The 16,936-nt window shown below is 33.7% G+C and overlaps 3 protein-coding genes across 3 annotated transcripts; 2 read left to right on the top strand and 1 right to left on the bottom strand.

Annotated features, from left to right (window-relative positions):
- The first annotated feature begins 1,786 nt into the window (after positions 1 to 1,786).
- LOC106301282 lies at positions 1,787 to 5,845 on the top strand. The gene is made up of 7 exons (XM_013737646.1): positions 1,787 to 2,531; positions 2,839 to 3,036; positions 3,457 to 3,729; positions 4,008 to 4,110; positions 4,239 to 4,357; positions 4,613 to 4,789; positions 4,920 to 5,845. The coding sequence occupies exons 1-7, from the start codon at positions 2,247 to 2,249 to the stop codon at positions 5,712 to 5,714; spliced, it is 1,950 nt and encodes a 649-aa protein (XP_013593100.1). The 5' UTR covers positions 1,787 to 2,246; the 3' UTR covers positions 5,715 to 5,845.
- Positions 5,846 to 11,430: 5,585 nt separating this feature from the next.
- Positions 11,431 to 13,344, top strand: LOC106306519 (nudix hydrolase 7-like). Its single transcript, XM_013743166.1, has 8 exons — positions 11,431 to 11,811; positions 11,883 to 11,948; positions 12,047 to 12,187; positions 12,338 to 12,415; positions 12,519 to 12,569; positions 12,666 to 12,700; positions 12,773 to 12,884; positions 12,986 to 13,344. The coding sequence occupies exons 1-8, from the start codon at positions 11,689 to 11,691 to the stop codon at positions 13,211 to 13,213; spliced, it is 834 nt and encodes a 277-aa protein (XP_013598620.1). The 5' UTR covers positions 11,431 to 11,688; the 3' UTR covers positions 13,214 to 13,344.
- A 23-nt stretch (positions 13,345 to 13,367) lies between these two features.
- Positions 13,368 to 14,763, bottom strand: LOC106306518 (bifunctional epoxide hydrolase 2-like). Its single transcript, XM_013743165.1, has 3 exons — positions 14,139 to 14,763; positions 13,801 to 14,045; positions 13,368 to 13,715 (listed from the first exon to the last, which is right to left on the bottom strand). Exons 1-3 carry the CDS (start codon positions 14,727 to 14,729, stop codon positions 13,466 to 13,468), a joined length of 1,086 nt encoding a protein of 361 aa, XP_013598619.1. The 5' UTR covers positions 14,730 to 14,763; the 3' UTR covers positions 13,368 to 13,465.
- Between the last annotated feature and the right edge of the window lie 2,173 nt (positions 14,764 to 16,936).

The following is a 16,936-nucleotide window of genomic DNA, read 5'->3' as shown; positions in this document are numbered from 1 at the left end:
TTTTGGTTATACAATAATTGATCAAATTTTGACATAAAAATAAAATGTGAAGGTAATAATGTTATTTTTGACGAAATCATAAGTTCTGACTAGCATTTTAAAATTGCGAGACAGTTTTTTCTTATAAAATTTAATTATATAATATATAATTTTGACACACTTTTAGTTGTAAATTGTGATGTCGATTTACTTAAAGTTATGTATTACAATAAATTAGGTGTTTCGTGACCGCATGCAAACATAAACATTTTATATTTATTTATCACTATATGTATAACTAATTAAAAAATTATAATGATAAATTTTTATTTATGTTTTCATATATAAATTTTATTTATAATATTTTTTGGAAATTTATTTATACATTATATTTCATTATACAGAAATAAATCTTTGAAATAAATTAATATCTTCTTTCCAGTTATATAAGTAAGAATTTTATTTGATTAATTATTAGTTATGATTTTGTGTTTTCTATTTTCAATTTTTATTAAGTTTTATTCAGATAATAACACAATATATATAAAAAATATTCTAATTTTTTTCTGTTTTCACTTGAACTTTTTTACGTATTATAATTTTTTGAATTTGTTTTTACACGGTATTCCTTATACATAAAAATATCTTTAAAATCACTCAAAATCCTCCTTTCAATTATGTAAAACGAAAAATTTTACTTGATTAATAATCTTTATGTTCCTAAATGATCCATGTTTTAGAATTTTCACACTTATTAAGAAAACACTTAAAATTTTGATAATAAATGTATTATTTTCCGTGTTTAGCTATTTCCTATAACTTTTAACCAATCAAAATTCAGTAAACATAAATAATATTTTTGAAGTTTACAATTCGTCATTATTACATACATTGAAAATATAAAATATGGATCTTTTAAAAACAAAATATTTTTCTAAAACATGGATCATTTAGGAACGGAAGGAGTATTTAGCTATGTATTTTCTATTTCTTAATTTTTAACTTTTTTATTTTTTAAAAAACATTTTATGGCTGACAAAAAAAAATAACTTTTAATTAAAATAAAATTCCAAATAACAACACAATATATATATAAATTATCTTTTTATTTTATTATGTACTTTTAGATTTTGGATAATTTTTATTATTATTTAATCAAAAATTAAAACTCATTTTTATTTTGTAGATACTTTATATATTTTATTCATTAGAGTATAAACGATATTAATCATTTTAACTTTTTATTGAAAGTTTGAATTCAAAAATTCACTTATTTTAACAAGATATTTAATTGTGAATAATATACATAACAACGTTTTTTCCACTGAAATGACTTCTTCAAATTGCATCTTTGACTCTTCAAGTTGTGTATTACAATAAATTTGTTGATGTCTTTAATTTGTGTAAAAAAACTAAAATGACATATAAAAATAATACAGAAGGAATATATATTAATATATTTTTCATTAAAAATCAAAACACATCCTTTTTGTACCGTGAGCCATTCATCCTCATGTATTTTTCTTGTATTAGTGTTCCAAAGTAACATCATTCTATAACTTAACTTAAAAAATGCCGGAAAAAAAAAACTTTTAAAAGATATAAATTGGAATGCAAAGTCGTGAAAGCAACAAAGGTTTTTTGGTTTATTATTATTATTATAATATACACAACTAACTAGACAAGAAAAGAAACATATAGTTTAGTACTCAAAAGCAATCGTGTCCATCCAGCTAGCACCATTAACGCGATTATAAAATGGGTTGTGGAGCTTAACGTTTATGTAATCATTAATCAGTATCTAATCCTCTGATTAGAGTGATAATCCGAATTGGAATCGCTTTAAGCAGATGCAACAAATCTAAATTCCAAACGTGCCTTCTTCTTCCTTACATCCTTTGGACTTAACCTTAAATGGATTACCTACTCATCACCAAGAAATCCACGTACGCTTACAATGACGAAAACACCCCTAAATAACCTGACTAGGATGCTGACGTGTTCATAACCTTTTAAGTAATTTCGACCTTCGGAAAAAAAAAAAAAGTAAAAACAATTGATGAATCATAACGATCCTCGCTTTCTCCTTCTTCTCTGCGCAACGAATGAATGCCCCCAAATCGGAGATTCGATTCATGCATCATGATCGATTCCTGTTGAACAATCTTCTTCGTCGTTTCGTTTCAGCGAGGGTTATATAATCCCTTGAATCTGCGAGAGGAGTGAAATTGGATTCGGAAGTTTCTCGATTTTCGTTGCGATTAGAGATGGCGGCGGGTGCAATGGTGACCGCCACGGGAGCTGTGGTGGTTCTGTATCTACTGGGAAGGCGGATCGTGTGGGCGAGAGACGGGGAGGACGATTCGGAGCTGGGTAAATCGGGGAGATCCGGAAGGAGGAGGATCGTGAGGAGGCCGGCTCAAGCGCCGGCGACTTGGCTCGAGACTATTTCAACTTTGTCGGAGACGTTACGGTTTACGTATTCGGAGACGCTGGGCAAATGGCCCATCGCCGATCTGGCTTTTGGTATTAACTATTTGATGCGTAGGCAGGTTTGCACCTCCTGATCTCTACCTCCATCTTATGAGTTTTCGATTTTAAGGGTTGAATTTTTCAAAATTGGATTCATAATTGAGCAAGCTCGCTTGATTTTTCTCTTATTATTATATATGTAAAAGATTTGTTTTTTTATTTAAGTAGTTCTTACATCTTTGTGGTGTGGCTCCTGCATGTAATTTAATGACTTAGTGAATAGTTATGCGAAACTGTGTGTAGTTTAGCTGTTTACCGTGCAAAGTGTATTTCTTTTTAGAGACATTGGAAGTGACATTGGTTGCTTACATGTTTTTTTTTTCTCAGGGAAACTTTTCAAGTGCTAGTGTTTATGCGGGAAGTAATTGTGTAGAGTTAAAAGGACCAGAGATCATCATGGAGTTGACGGAGTTGCTGAGGTTTTTGACTCTCTGTATGCTTTTCTCCAAGAAACCATTTCCTGTGTTTCTGGAAACTGCTGGTTATTCTCATGAAGATGTCCTTCTTCAGAAGCCTAAAGCTGGGGTATGTCATGTCTATTTGATATTTTTCCTTCTTGCTATTTCTCGTGATCATTAGCTTGTTTATGGTAGCTATATACTGTCTTTCCTGACTACTACAGCACTAAATTTTCATGCTTTTTGGATAACTTCTCTTAGGAATGTGTGTTTTGGGAGATAATAATACATCTTCCTCAGAATGATTGGTCTTCAGTATTAAACGTTGGACTTAGTTGCTAGGAAGAGTTTTATTAGTTGAATTTTCTTCTTTGATATAATGACTATCATGCTGGTCAACACGGTAATTAAAATCAAGGGGAAGCTTGAAAAAAGATCAGTGCCAATTGTTTGTCTGGTTGACATATTTTTACTCTTTGAGTTCTGTTTTTCTTTTGTTTAGTTTATTTCGGGATCCGTGATCAGTTGTTGTTTTTGGGTCCTGCAGATTTTGCAGCCTGCCTTCACCATCATACGTGATACCAATTCAAAATGTTTCTTGCTACTGATACGTGGCACTCATAGCATTAAAGATACATTAACAGCAGCAACTGGTGCTGTGGTCCCTTTCCATCATTCAGTTTTGCATGATGGTGGACTAAGCAACTTAGTTTTAGGTTATGCACATTGCGGAATGGTTGCTGCAGCTCGTTGGATTGCTAAACTTAGTGTTCCGTGCCTCATCAAGGCCCTTAATGAGAATCCTAGTTACAAGGTTCAGGTAATGCTCTGTATCTAGCGTTACTTTCTGGATTGCATTCTATAGATTTTAATACCAGTAGGTGTATATAACCTAGGCAACCTACAAATGGTAAAATGCTCAGTCATCGGAGTTAACTTTAACTGATTTTCACGTGCAAAACTCAATTCCTTTAAACATACGTGTTAGAGAGATAATTGAAATTTTTTCAAATGATATATATTTTGGCCTGAGAACTTTGCTGTTGTATATTCTTATCTACTGCATCACTCGTTTCTAAGGAGCATATATTACTGCAGATTGTGGGTCATTCTCTTGGGGGTGGGACAGCTGCACTTTTAACCTATATTCTTAGGGAGCAAAAAGAGTTTGCCTCCGCTACTTGCTTCACTTTTGCACCAGGTACATCCATTATTCTGTTATGTTCTCATCTCCTCTCATTCTAATGCCGAAGCTATTTATATATCAATTTATACTGAGAGTTGCAAATCGTATGGTTTGTTCTGAATTTTTATCTGAACAACTCGCAGCTGCTTGTATGACTTGGGATTTAGCAGAGTCAGGCAAGCATTTCATTACTACTATTATCAATGGATCTGATCTCGTCCCAACGTTCTCTGCTGCGTCAGTAGATGACCTTCGTTCTGAGGTACGTGACATGCTTTGCCATTATCTGATGGTAATGTCACATGTTTCATTTCAGTGCATCACATTATATGTAGTCCTGATAATAAATTAATAACCGTAGTAGATTAGATATGTTTCATTTCAGTGCATCACATTATATGTAGTCCTGATAATAAATTAATAACCGTAGTAGATTAGATAGTATGTTAAACAATTGTGTCACTAATGGACGCCCGTTTTTATACAACTAAGATACCTTTTTCTCAAATGTTGGCAGGTAACCTCGTCCTCATGGTCAAATGACCTGCGTGATCAGGTTGAGCACACCAGGGTCCTTAGTGTCGTTTATCGGTCTGCAACAGCCATAGGATCACGTTTGCCATCTATAGCCAGTGCGAAAGCAAGAGTGGCTGGTGCTGGGGCGATTCTCCGGCCTGTCTCAAGCGGCACTCAGGTAAAAATCTTCTGTTCATAATACTAATCTCTTGAGTGAATGGTTACGTATGTTGAAAAAACTAAATGTATAGATTGGTGGATTCGTTTTTCTTGTCATGGTGATGATTGATGCTGTAAAATTTGTTCAGGTCATGCTAAAGCGTGCACAGGACGTAGCGCAAGCCGTAGTGCAGACTCGTTCTTCTCTCTCGTCATGGTCTTGCATGGGCCCACGTCGTAGAGCTATCAGCTCTCAGCTTAACTCTAAAGTCACAGACATGCCCGAAGCCTCTGCTATATTACCCGAAAGAAGAAGCACAGAAGCTCTACTGGCTCAAACCGTAGTGATAGACCGAAAGGCTCACAAGAGAACAGAGCATTGTTCTTCAAGCAGCAGCGACTCTGAACCAGAAGAAGAAGAAGAGCCGTTGATCTCAATCGACCAAGTGATCACTGAAACATCTTCAGTAGAAGAAGACGTGACAGAAGGTGAGCTATGGGACGAACTGGACAAAGAGCTGACTCGACAGGAGAAGGAAAGAGCCAGCGGAGCCATGGAAGAAGAAGCAGCGGCAGCAAAGGAGATAACAGAGGAAGAGACTGTCATTACAGGAGGCAGTGACTCCTCCAATGGACAGAACCAGAGTCCGGTTTCAGTATCGTCGTCTGACTTTATAGAGAGCCAGCGGTTCTACCCGCCTGGTAAGATAATGCACATAGTGTCGGTGACCGAGACAGAATCTGAAACAGAGCGTGATGAGGCAATGGTGTTGGGGACAAGGACGGCAACGGTGGAGCGTGTGAGATTATACGAGACGCCAAGAGAATTGTACAGAAAGATGAGGCTATCGAGAACAATGATCAATGATCATTACATGCCAATGTATAAAAAGATGATGGAACTCTTGATTACTGAGCTCGAGTGTGACCTACACTCTTCGTGAGCTTTCCTACATTCAGCATCAACTGTACATTGTTTAATATTCATACAGAGTTTAATTTTACATGCTATTTTTTTGATGTAAAGAATAATATTATCTAATAATTGATAGTGATTATTTTAGTCTTACTGTAATCAAAAGGCATCTCTTCTAATTTTCATTCATGGAATGTGTTGTGATTCTTGCAAGTGAAAAGGGAGATAAAACAGTTTTACTTGCATTTGTACCAAATCATTTGTTTTCTTGCATTTGGACAAGAGGAAAGATATAATTTTAAAGTTTAAATATGTTTTAGGTATAATTTTACTAAATACTAGCAAAATATATGAAAATAATATATTGCAAATACAGTAGAACCTCTATAAATTAATACTCAAATTGATAATCTCTATAAATTAATAAATTTCATCGGTCCCACTTTAGGACGGTTCAAAATTTGACACAAATCGATAAAATAATAAGATAATATTTTTTTAGAAAATTCTATATAAATATATGGTCCTATTAAAATTATAAATTAATAATTTATATGTATACATATTTATATAAGTAAAAATTATTATTATATTGTTTGTTTTATATTCACAACGAAATTATCTTTATATTTTCTTGACACTTAATATATTTTTAATGAGATTTAATAATATTATATCTAAAACCACATTTGAGTTCTATGCAATATATATTATATCACCAAATAATATAATAAAATTAATATAAATGTCACATTTCAAAAAATAACAATTAATGTCTATACACTAAAATCAAATATTTTTCTTATCTTAAAATAAATATATCTTAAAATAAAAAATCTAATTAAGGAAACTTTTGTAAATTAATATCTCTATAAATTAATAGATTTTTAAAGTCTCAATATTATTAATTTATAGAGGTTCTACCGTTTAAAAAAAACAATACAATTGTTTGTTTGTACTTATATAAAATCAGAATGAGCTCAATCAGAAGAGATTGAAAAAGGTTTACTCATAATTTTTATATAGAAGTAATGTTTCCAATCTCTTTGGAGATTGTACCAGTTAACATTTTTTCACACGTATGCTGCATTTTGAGAAACAAAATCAAACATATTACACAAATATATACAAAATTATTTGTTTTCTTACATTTGGACAAGAAGGAATACTTCTAGTTTTGCTGGTATTGATTTGATTGCTGAGCTCGAGTGTGACCTGCAATCTTCATAGCTTTCCTATATTCATCATGTACATTATAAATATTTATTATACACAGTTTAATTTACATGCTATTTTTCGATGTAATAAATATAGTATTATCTAATAACTGATAGTGATTATTTTAGGCTTACTGTAATCAAAAGGCATCTCTAATATTCATTCATTAATTATATTGTGTTTCTTGCAACTGAAAAGGGAGATATAACTGTTTTACTCCCCTCCAAAAAATTTACAAATGAGCATTCATTAGCAGTATCACACAATACTTGCACTAACATCAAGCTACTAGTAACCAGATGAACTTGCTACATCCTTTTCTTTTCCTTTAAATCTCCATCCTACCAAGCTGATTTCAGAAATATCATCTGTGATTCCATAAAAATCTTCTATGATTTCTTTTTCAGAACTGTCTTCAGCTTCCACTTCCATTTTCACTTCATTGGATATGTTAACTAGCTTTGCATCCATCTATGCTCTGAATTCGCCTTCCAGCATTTTCACTGTTTCTGACATGTATGGTCTGTCTACATGCAAGCGGCTTGTGCACAATACACCAACTTTCACCATCACAAGAGTTTCTTCTCTGTCATAAGCTTGCAGCCTTGAATGCACAAGATCTGCATACTTGACCTCTCCGCAAGCTGCTCACAGCAATTGCAGTGCCGTTTGTCAACATTCCCCTATACACCTTATCGAAGCTTCATTCACCAATCTTGTTTGCCTCAATGAAATTTTATATCGAAGCACTGAGTTGCCTTAGGGAGAATCTGGTGGTGTTCAAATTCTTCTTTTTGAATTCCGCAACAAACAGGACATTGAAGACAGTCAAGTAGCTAATTAATATTAGGAACAAAGATCTCACATCGGAAGTTGGAAGAAATCCTAAGTAATGTATAAGTTAGATGCGCTTCCAACCTAAAACCAATTGGTGATAAGTGGATTGACCCATCTATCTTATATATTACTTAGAATTCTTTGGTTTTAGGTTGAAAGCTCATCTAACTTAACATGATATCAGAACCCGATTCACGCAGTCCAACTTGATCCATCCCAAAGTCGGTCCATCGATCTTTGCTCAAACATTCTGAGATTGACGCTCAAAGATCCATCATCTCGAGGGGGCGTATTAGGGACAAAGTTCCAACATCAGAAGTTGGAAATAATCATAAGTAATGTATAAGATAGATGGGTCAATCTACTAATCACCAACTGGTTTTAGGTCGGAATCTCATCTAATTTAACAATTAATGGATACTTGGAAAAATGTTTTTCAGAGCATCAACTTCTGCTAAACTAAAACCCCAAACCAACCTCAAGGATACGCTAAACCAAACTATGAGGGGTAACCTCTCCAAGAGGACATCAAAGTAACTGAAGAAACAAACTCGTAACCCTCTTTCAAGTAGGCAGCTAACATTTACTTGACAAATCAACAAAGCTTTGATATTACCTCCTTCCACACGGATTTTGGATGTTAGAAGACCATTAAACCAGAGAATACCACAGCCAATCAACAGCAAGAAAAACACAGCCAAACCAACCCTGATTCCTACCCATATGCGTGACTGTACTTGAAGAGGTCTCATTCTTAACTGGTGAAACGAATATGTAATTTTGTTAGATAATGATGGTAAAGAATCAGAAAATCAATTTGTTTTTTCATATTTACCTCGATCAACAACTATAGTCGATATAAGAGGACCGTAAGCTTTACAATAGATTTTCCGACACCTTGTTTAATGTGACTGGAAATGTCTTCACAACAGCTTTTCCGTCACCTTTAGCCTCCTCAGCGATATTGAAATCTTTCAGAACAAGTACTCCCTACATACATTATGTCAATCGCTTTGGATCAGATTCCCTATTGGTTATTTATTACCATTCAACAGCAAAACTCAAAGTTGTTACCTGAATATGTATGTCAAAGATGTGTTTACCTAAGTTCGTGTAACTGTTGCTATCATTGAACATAATTTCCGCTATTGAGACAAAACATATAATATGTCAAGAAGATTGTTAAAAGTCGTGCTTGAGTGTACAATTCGGGATTTCCCACTCCTCTGAGTTTGGATGGATCCAACGAGATGATTGTTCCTTTAGGAACGCCACGAGAATCCTCCAAGAAGATTCTTGTATTGCTAGAGAACGAAGAGAAACAAAAGAAATATAAAAAATAAGAAAAAGATAAGAAAAAAATAAGCAAAAATATATTAAAAAAAAAAAAGAAATAGAAAGAGTAGATTTGCAAAGTTCAATTTAGAGTTTTTGGATTTGGGAAAAAAAAAATGTAAGAGAAGCTTAAGATGAAAAGAAGAGAATCTTATGAGCTGGTATTGATTCAGAAATTTAATTGATTTTGAAAAATTGAACTGAAGACATAAATAATTGATTTTAAAGTATTTTAAATGATTTGACGAGAATTGTAATGTATTTTTCTAATTCTTTCATTTTAGTTTTTACAGGAATATAAATAAATTTGATAAAACCCAATTCTTTTTAATTTCATGAACTAAAACTACACAAAAAAAAAGACCACAAATTTTACTGATAAAAATATTTAAACCATAATTAATTTCATACCATATAGATAATGAAATTCATTTTAAAAATGGAATAAAAAATCCACTAAAAATAATTAAAATAAATTATTTTATATCTCTATTTAAAGACATATAGATAAGACTATCGAAATATAAAAAAGTTTGCTTAACCTTTGTATTATGAATTACAACAAATGATATAATTTTATCATTCGTCAACATGATAATATATTTAAAAATTCATTATGAACATTACATTTCCAAATCTATTGTATTATAATAATCAATAACTTTGACATATATATATATTTCAAATACAGTTTACATAAAATCCACCAAAAATGAATAACATAAATATTTAATAAAACTAGAAAATTAGTAAATTGAATAACTCTAGAATTTAAAGTATCTTAGTAGAATGATTTTAAATGTACATAATCCAATAACACAAGAAAAAAAAAAGTCCATTAACACAGTTTTTTTTTAAAAAAAAAATTAATGAAATGCATAATTAAATAACACAAGAATTTAATTGAAACTTTAATTCTTTCAAATTCAGTTGAACAATTATAAATTGAATACCCCACCATTATTATGATGTAATAACTCAATAAACATCGACCGGTCCGAATCATTAAAGGAGTGAAATATTTTTTGGTTAAGTCCGGTCTATTATTTCAATAATTTCGTATGATAAATAAGATCAAACCCGGTTTAAATTCAATTTATCACACCCTTTCTTCATCGATTTCTTTTGACCAGTATCAAGACAGGTCATTGCATCCAGAACATAGTTTTTTTTTTTTTGAAAACCCAGAACACACGTTATCTAAACAAATGCGTAAAAATGAAAGGAAGAAAATGAAGAAAAGTTCCCAAAACCACAAACTGCAGTTCCTTTGAAGAAGATGCATATTGGCCCCAGTGTCGGTTTAACGGTTTATAATGCTCTAATCTAATTTTAAAACTATGCTCTTTGATATATTTTATTTATTATAAATATTAATATAAAAGTAAATGAAATTTAATAAAACAACTAAATTACATCAACTGTTTATAAAGACAGTAAATTTAAAGCACTAAAATATAGGTTTTTGCATATTTTTTTCCGACAAAACCATTCCTTAAACTAATGTAATCAAATCTTTAATCATAACAGTCTTAATTGATAAAAAAAAAAATCAATCTAGATAATATTTTGTATGATATGTTATACCACAAACAACTATTTATCAGTTTTAACTTCAAAATTATTTTTTTACATGTGGTGATCTATATTAGAATATTCAACAATACATACTAAGCAATTTATGTATGTTAGAAAATCATCCTCCATTTTTTTTTAAAAAAAAGGTATTTTAATAGGACTTCTAACCTTTTTGGTATTGATTCTTGTAAGTTTTTTTATTTCCATGAACAAATTATCCAATTATATTTGAATGCATCATTTTAAATCAGTTTTTAGATTTAAATAGTATGCCTTCAAATTATCATAAATACGAATGTCCAATAAGTATTAGTTTAATCTTATCAATCTTTTTTCTATAAACACTAAAAAAAATAAAACTAAAACATGTATTTTTGATCGGATGCCATAATCAATGGTTTGGGTGGCTTTTGCCTCCTGGCAGAATCCCCATTTTGACATGACATAAAATCTTTCAATCTACTCGATTATACTCAAAAAGCTTTCTCATCGGAGGGAGCTTTCTCAGTGAAGATGCCAAAGTATTGAATGTGAGAAAGAGCTTCTCTAAACCGCTAATCCTTCAGCCATAAGAACCGATGAAACCGACCTTAGAGATTGGAATCCATTGCTGGTCAATGAGTTAAAAATCCAGCAGGAAAAATCCTTTAGGAAAAGGTCTTAACAACTAATGAAACTGCATATGTAATTACATACGTAATTAAACTTAAAACAAATTAAAAAAAATGGTGGTTGTAACCTTTAGGAAAGGTCTTAGTCTCTTCGTGGAAGCAAGATGGATAAGAAGAGAGAAGAAACAATCCTCATTCCATTATATATTACTAGTTTAATCAACAGAACATTCGTTTACAATTTCCTTATTTTTCAATTACAAATACAGAAAAACAAAATGACTAATCAAAGCAAAGTCAATCCTCTTCTCGAGACACAGTTCGATTTTGATTAAGAAGATCGTCGCGTCCGGGTTTTAGATTGGCTTGAACAAGTGTTCTCCGGCATAATAACCACCACACAAGACAGAGAGAGAGAGAGAGATGGATATACTTAACGGGGAGACTGACAATTACGATGGAGTTACCGTGACCATGGATGAGCCAATGGATGCTGAAGTTTTCACCCATAGGCTCAGGGCTTCCCTTTCCCATTGGAGAGAACAGGTACTCCCCCCCACCACCACCACTTTCTTTGACTATGCGAAAATGAGTTTTCTTTTTTTGAAATTTGGTAGGGGAAGAAGGGGATTTGGATAAAGCTACCTCTTGGATTTGCTAATCTTATCGAGTCTGCTGTTACTGTAAGAGATTTTTTTCTCGATAAATCTTTTCTTGTTTTGTTTTGGTTTGTTGACTTTTTGGTAATAGACTTTGTTTTTGTGTGTGTTTGGTTGTTCAGGAAGGGTTTAGATATCATCACGCGGAGCCAGAGTACTTGATGCTTGTGTGTTGGATCTCAAACACCCCTGATACTATCCCTGCCAATGCTTCTCACATTGTTGGTGTTGGTGCTCTTGTCCTCAACAAATCCACTCGAGAGGTACCCTTAATTTTATTCCTTTTTTCTTTCAATCCTCTTAAAGTGGGGACTCAAGGAAAGAGCAGAATCTATCTCAATAATGTTCGTTTATGAAAAGACATGACTTTAACTTAAACGGAGATGAAACTAACGAAATTCAAATGAGCGCAGGTCCTCGTTGTCCAGGAAAAGAGTGGTTATTTCAGAGACAAGAATGTCTGGAAGCTCCCTACTGGTGTTGTCCACGAGGTAAAACAAACCCACCTTAGCACCCAAAGAGACACGTGATTAAGGTTTTGGAAGATATGAAGTTCTGATCTCAGTCTTTTTTTTTTTTTGCTGCCTTTTACAGGGCGAGGATATTTGCGATGGAGTAGCTAGGGAAGTGGAAGAAGAAACTGGTGTATGCATCTCAACTTTTATATATCTTTTATTTACTTTTGCCTCAATATTCTAAAATCTGTGTTTTTTCTTTATTGGATTTTTTTCTTTACTTCAGATTATTGCAGATTTTGTCGAAGTGTTGTCTTTCAGGTAAAATCATGTTTTCATTCGATTTTATCTAATCTTACCTCATCAGTTCCTGATTGGTTTACTCTCGTATAGGCAAAGCCACAAAGCATTCTTGAAACAGAAAACCGATCTGTTTTTCCTCTGTGTCTTAACTCCACGCTCTTACGATATCACTGAACAAAAATCTGAGATCCTGGAAGCTAAGGTATATTATTACTTTAAACCTTTCTAACTTTGTTGAGCCAAGAAAATTATTGTTATCCAATATCAACTGAACAAAGATTTTTCTTTTCTTTTTTTTTGCAGTGGATGCCGATCAAAGAATACGTAGATCAGCCATGGAACCAGAAGAAGGAGATGTTCAAGATCATGGCTGAGATCTGCGAGAAGAAGTGCGATGAAGACTACGTGGGATTCTCCACTGTGGAAACTGTCACAGGAACTGGTAAAAAGAGCTTTGTCTACTGCAATGCTGATCACGCCAAGAGCCTTATAGCAACCCGTGACCAAGCATCATCATCCTCTTCTCTCTGAATAACAAGTGTTTATTGCGTCTAATTTGCATTTGTATTTAAATTAAATAAAAACAAAACCATCTTTCTGGCACAAATGCTTCCTTGGCATTGCCTTAACCGGTTTATGTTTCATGGTTATTTCTGGTTTAATCCACTTTCGTTTGAAATTTCACTCAACAAGAACAAGAACATACATATAAAATGTAAATGTTGACAAACACACGGATGTTAATCCGTTTTTTATTTATTTAAAATAAAGTAGATTTTGATTTCAAAGAAACTTTTGGAAGAAACTGTGAATGTGTTGATTGATCTCCTCAGGGCTTTCCTCATGGAGGAAATGTCCCACTCCCTTGAGCACGACGGTTTCATCAAGCAACGGTACGTCTTTCTTGAATCCGCCACCGTTGATGTACTCCTTAGCCCCCGGCGAATTGTACGTCAAATCCTGATCTCCCACTATGAACTTCACCGGTACACTAATCTTAGCTCCGGTCCAAGGTGTAGTCAGCTCCCAATTTCTGTTTAAAAAAAAAGCATAAACCGATTGGTTATTAAATTGATAATCGGTTAATATACTACTTATTGAACCGGTGATAAACGTACCGGTCAATGTTGCGGTAGTAGTTAATTGGTCCGGTGAAGCCTTTGTTGTTGTAATTGGTGACGTTATAGTCAAGGTCCTCTTGTGTTAGCCACGGTGGTAACGCAGAAGACGCACCGTTCTCTGAGCTTTTGAAGAGTTTGCCTTTGGGGAGGTAAAGCGGTCCAGGCGTTTTGTAAGTTAAGAACTCTTTCAGCACCTTCTCTGTTCCCAGCTTCTTGAACTCTGCTTCTATCTCTCCAGGTTTCTTTATCACATAAGCAATCAAAAGATTTAAAACCAAGAAAAAATAGATCTTAAAAAGTTTTAAGCCAATGAAACTGAACTATGATTAATTTACCTGAAACCTGCAGATGTAATAATCGTCACCAAAGAAACGTCTCAGTGTCGGAATCGGGACACGATCCGGGTTCCTCGGAGAGAAGAGGACACTCATGTTGACCAGAGCCTTGACTTTCTCCGGTCGGTACATACACAACTGCCACGCGATCATCGCTCCCCAGTCATGACCCACAACGAAAACCGCCTCGTCTCCACCGGTCACTGCGTCGATGAGCGCCACCAAGTCTCCGACAATGTTGAAGTAAGTGTAGTCTTCCACTTTCTCCGGCGCGTCGGTGTCTCCGTACCCTCGAAGATCCGGCGCGATGGTCCGGTACCCCAAGGACGAAAGCGCAGTCATCTGGTGCCGCCACGTGTACCAAAGCTCCGGGAATCCGTGGATGAAGAGGATGATCGGGTCTCCTCCAGATCCGGATCCGGGAAGCTCGGCCACGTGCATGTTTATGCCGTTTACCTTGAGGGTTTTGTGCTCTACGCCGTCGAGTCCTGACATGTTGGAGGTGCTTAGTTTGTTTGCTTGATCTGGTTGCTTCCAGAGAAAGTGAAGGAATCTAGAAAATAAATGGTTTAGATATGTACACAAGACCATGAGTTGGTTTTGTTGTGATACGACGTAAAGCACTGATCACACCATTTTAAAGATAGGGAAGGCGACCAATGGTCCCCAATCAAATGTGTCTCACGAGGAACAAAAAAGAATGAACAGAATACCATGTATTATTATTGTATCCGACAAATTATTTAGTTTAACTATTTTCTTTTGTGGTTTTTGTCACGCGTTTTATATTCTGTTTAAAACGATGTTCCAACCATTTTTATTTTGTAAAATAAAAATTACTATATGTTATACCCATTTACAATATCAAACTGACATGTCTGTGCAACATCTACGTTTCAAAATCTTGAAATTAGTGGAATTTTTTTTGTTTATTTATATTTTAAAGAAAATCCACAAAATATATATCTAAATATTCTATATGTTATACCCATTTACAATATCAAATTGGGGGCTGTAAGTCCGAAGGTGTGATGGAGGAGGATATGTATCTAAATATTCTTTTTATAGTTGCTTGATGGTTTACATATTCTTGTCCACATCTTTTGCTTAAGTCGTTCACTTTTCTTCCAAGTTCCAACGCAGTCTAACGTACATGAGAATCAAGAAATCTACACTTTCAATTTTCTTTGCACTAGAAGATTGCAATATAGATGATGATACGGAATTGGCTGTTTTATCTCTGTCCAACAAAGAAAACGGATTAGGTTACTTCTTTTTGGAAATGATATCTGTTTGCATCGGTAAAATCTTTAATCAGTTTTACGTTAAACAAATTTTATAGGTCTGGTGTGAAGTTGAGGATATATCGTTCCGTTAGATACTTATAAATGTATTTAATTTTATTTTATTAACCATATATGAATACATGTTCTGACAAGTTAGGACGATACATGTGATTCCAGTACGTATATGCTTAATATAAAAGTCGAATTATGTAAAATCGTGGCAATTATAGAAATAATTATAATATAATTATGAACTGCAAAGTCAACTTCAAATGGATATTTTATTTTCGTCCAAACACTTAATTTACTTCCATTATTAACTAATGGGGGCAACATAAAAATGATACGCTTTCAATATTAACGAACAATTCATGATCTTTTGTCTGAACACTTGCAATGTTTACATCACTCAGAGTGATGATGGGTAAATCGTAATCTTCAATCCTTATTTAGATATATTTGGATGATATGTCTAGATTTATAAATTGTGTATATCAATTGTGTTCCCATTTGAGAATGATAAACCTGATACGACGTACCTCTTTGGAGATTATCTACGATTCTCATAGTTAATCATGCAGGCACGTTCTTTGATTCAATAGATTGATGGTGTTTTGGTCACCTTCTGCCGGCCGGTAAACGTTGTTTGGAAAAATATACTCTTCCCCCTTGCCCAGATCGATGTTCCACGAACTGGCTCCCATCTTTGCTAATACGATATTCTCTAGGTTACCAAAATATCATGTCATGTGATCCGATAATTAACACAATGTATATATTTAATATAATATCATGATATTTATTATATCTTATAACGCATTATTTTAGGTGGTAATTATATACAAGTAATTTGTCTGATAGAAAAATCCACCCAAGTCAACTGATCCTCCTGCCACTGACCACGGCAGCACACACACATATACATTTATTGGTTTTCACGTGCTATATATTTTACACGATGACAAGCTAGCACTCATCCGATAAATTAACTTTATGATATAAAAGATCAAATTATCATAAACAAAGAAAGAAAATTTCGTCAAATTGAGCAGAATATAAATCACACTTATTTACAGAATGACAACCATAATTTTACCTAAATATATGATAAGAGTATGATCATTGTGCAGTTAAAGCCAGATTTTATTGGGTTTAATAGCTGCTATTATTTATTTTATTTTATGAATGTATCGTTTACTTGTTCTGATCAAACAAAAGACGGTGACATATTGTAAAGCCTACAATTTTAGATAGATTCAAAAAGCTGAGCCGTAACAAGGTAGATAAGGGTGCGATCATATCAGCATTAATGCACCGGATCCCATCAGAACTCCGCAGTTAAACGTGCTTGGACGAGAGTAGTACTAGAATGGGTGACCTCCCGGGAAGTCATCGTTTCTTTAGCAAAAAAAAAAAAACAAGGTGGATAACAGTTTGGGTTGATTTATAGAACTTACGTTTTCAAGAAGATGAATTCATTAACATATACGACAAATATAATTAAGCTAACTG

Source organism: Brassica oleracea, chromosome C7 (assembly GCF_000695525.1).
Source record: "Brassica oleracea var. oleracea cultivar TO1000 chromosome C7, BOL, whole genome shotgun sequence".
In the NCBI taxonomy this organism is placed as follows: domain Eukaryota; kingdom Viridiplantae; phylum Streptophyta; class Magnoliopsida; order Brassicales; family Brassicaceae; genus Brassica; species Brassica oleracea.
This window is presented reverse-complemented; position numbering and strand designations above follow the sequence as displayed.

Excerpts from the sequence above, each read along its gene's own strand:
- LOC106301282 (XM_013737646.1), top strand. The coding sequence starts at position 2,247 with ATGGCGGCGGGTGCAATGGTGACCGCCACGGGAGCTGTGGTGGTTCTG. Across the intron at positions 3,037-3,456 it reads TTCAGAAGCCTAAAGCTGGG|ATTTTGCAGCCTGCCTTCAC; the intron begins GTATGTCATGTC and ends TGGGTCCTGCAG. Across the intron at positions 4,358-4,612 it reads TAGATGACCTTCGTTCTGAG|GTAACCTCGTCCTCATGGTC; the intron begins GTACGTGACATG and ends AAATGTTGGCAG.
- LOC106306519 (XM_013743166.1), top strand. The coding sequence starts at position 11,689 with ATGGATATACTTAACGGGGAGACTGACAATTACGATGGAGTTACCGTG. Across the intron at positions 11,949-12,046 it reads TTATCGAGTCTGCTGTTACT|GAAGGGTTTAGATATCATCA; the intron begins GTAAGAGATTTT and ends TTGGTTGTTCAG. Across the intron at positions 12,701-12,772 it reads GTCGAAGTGTTGTCTTTCAG|GCAAAGCCACAAAGCATTCT; the intron begins GTAAAATCATGT and ends ACTCTCGTATAG.
- LOC106306518 (XM_013743165.1), bottom strand. The coding sequence starts at position 14,729 with ATGGTCTTGTGTACATATCTAAACCATTTATTTTCTAGATTCCTTCAC. Across the intron at positions 14,046-14,138 it reads ATTACATCTGCAGGTTTCAG|AAACCTGGAGAGATAGAAGC; the intron begins GTAAATTAATCA and ends TATGTGATAAAG. Across the intron at positions 13,716-13,800 it reads TACTACCGCAACATTGACCG|AAATTGGGAGCTGACTACAC; the intron begins GTACGTTTATCA and ends TTTTTTAAACAG.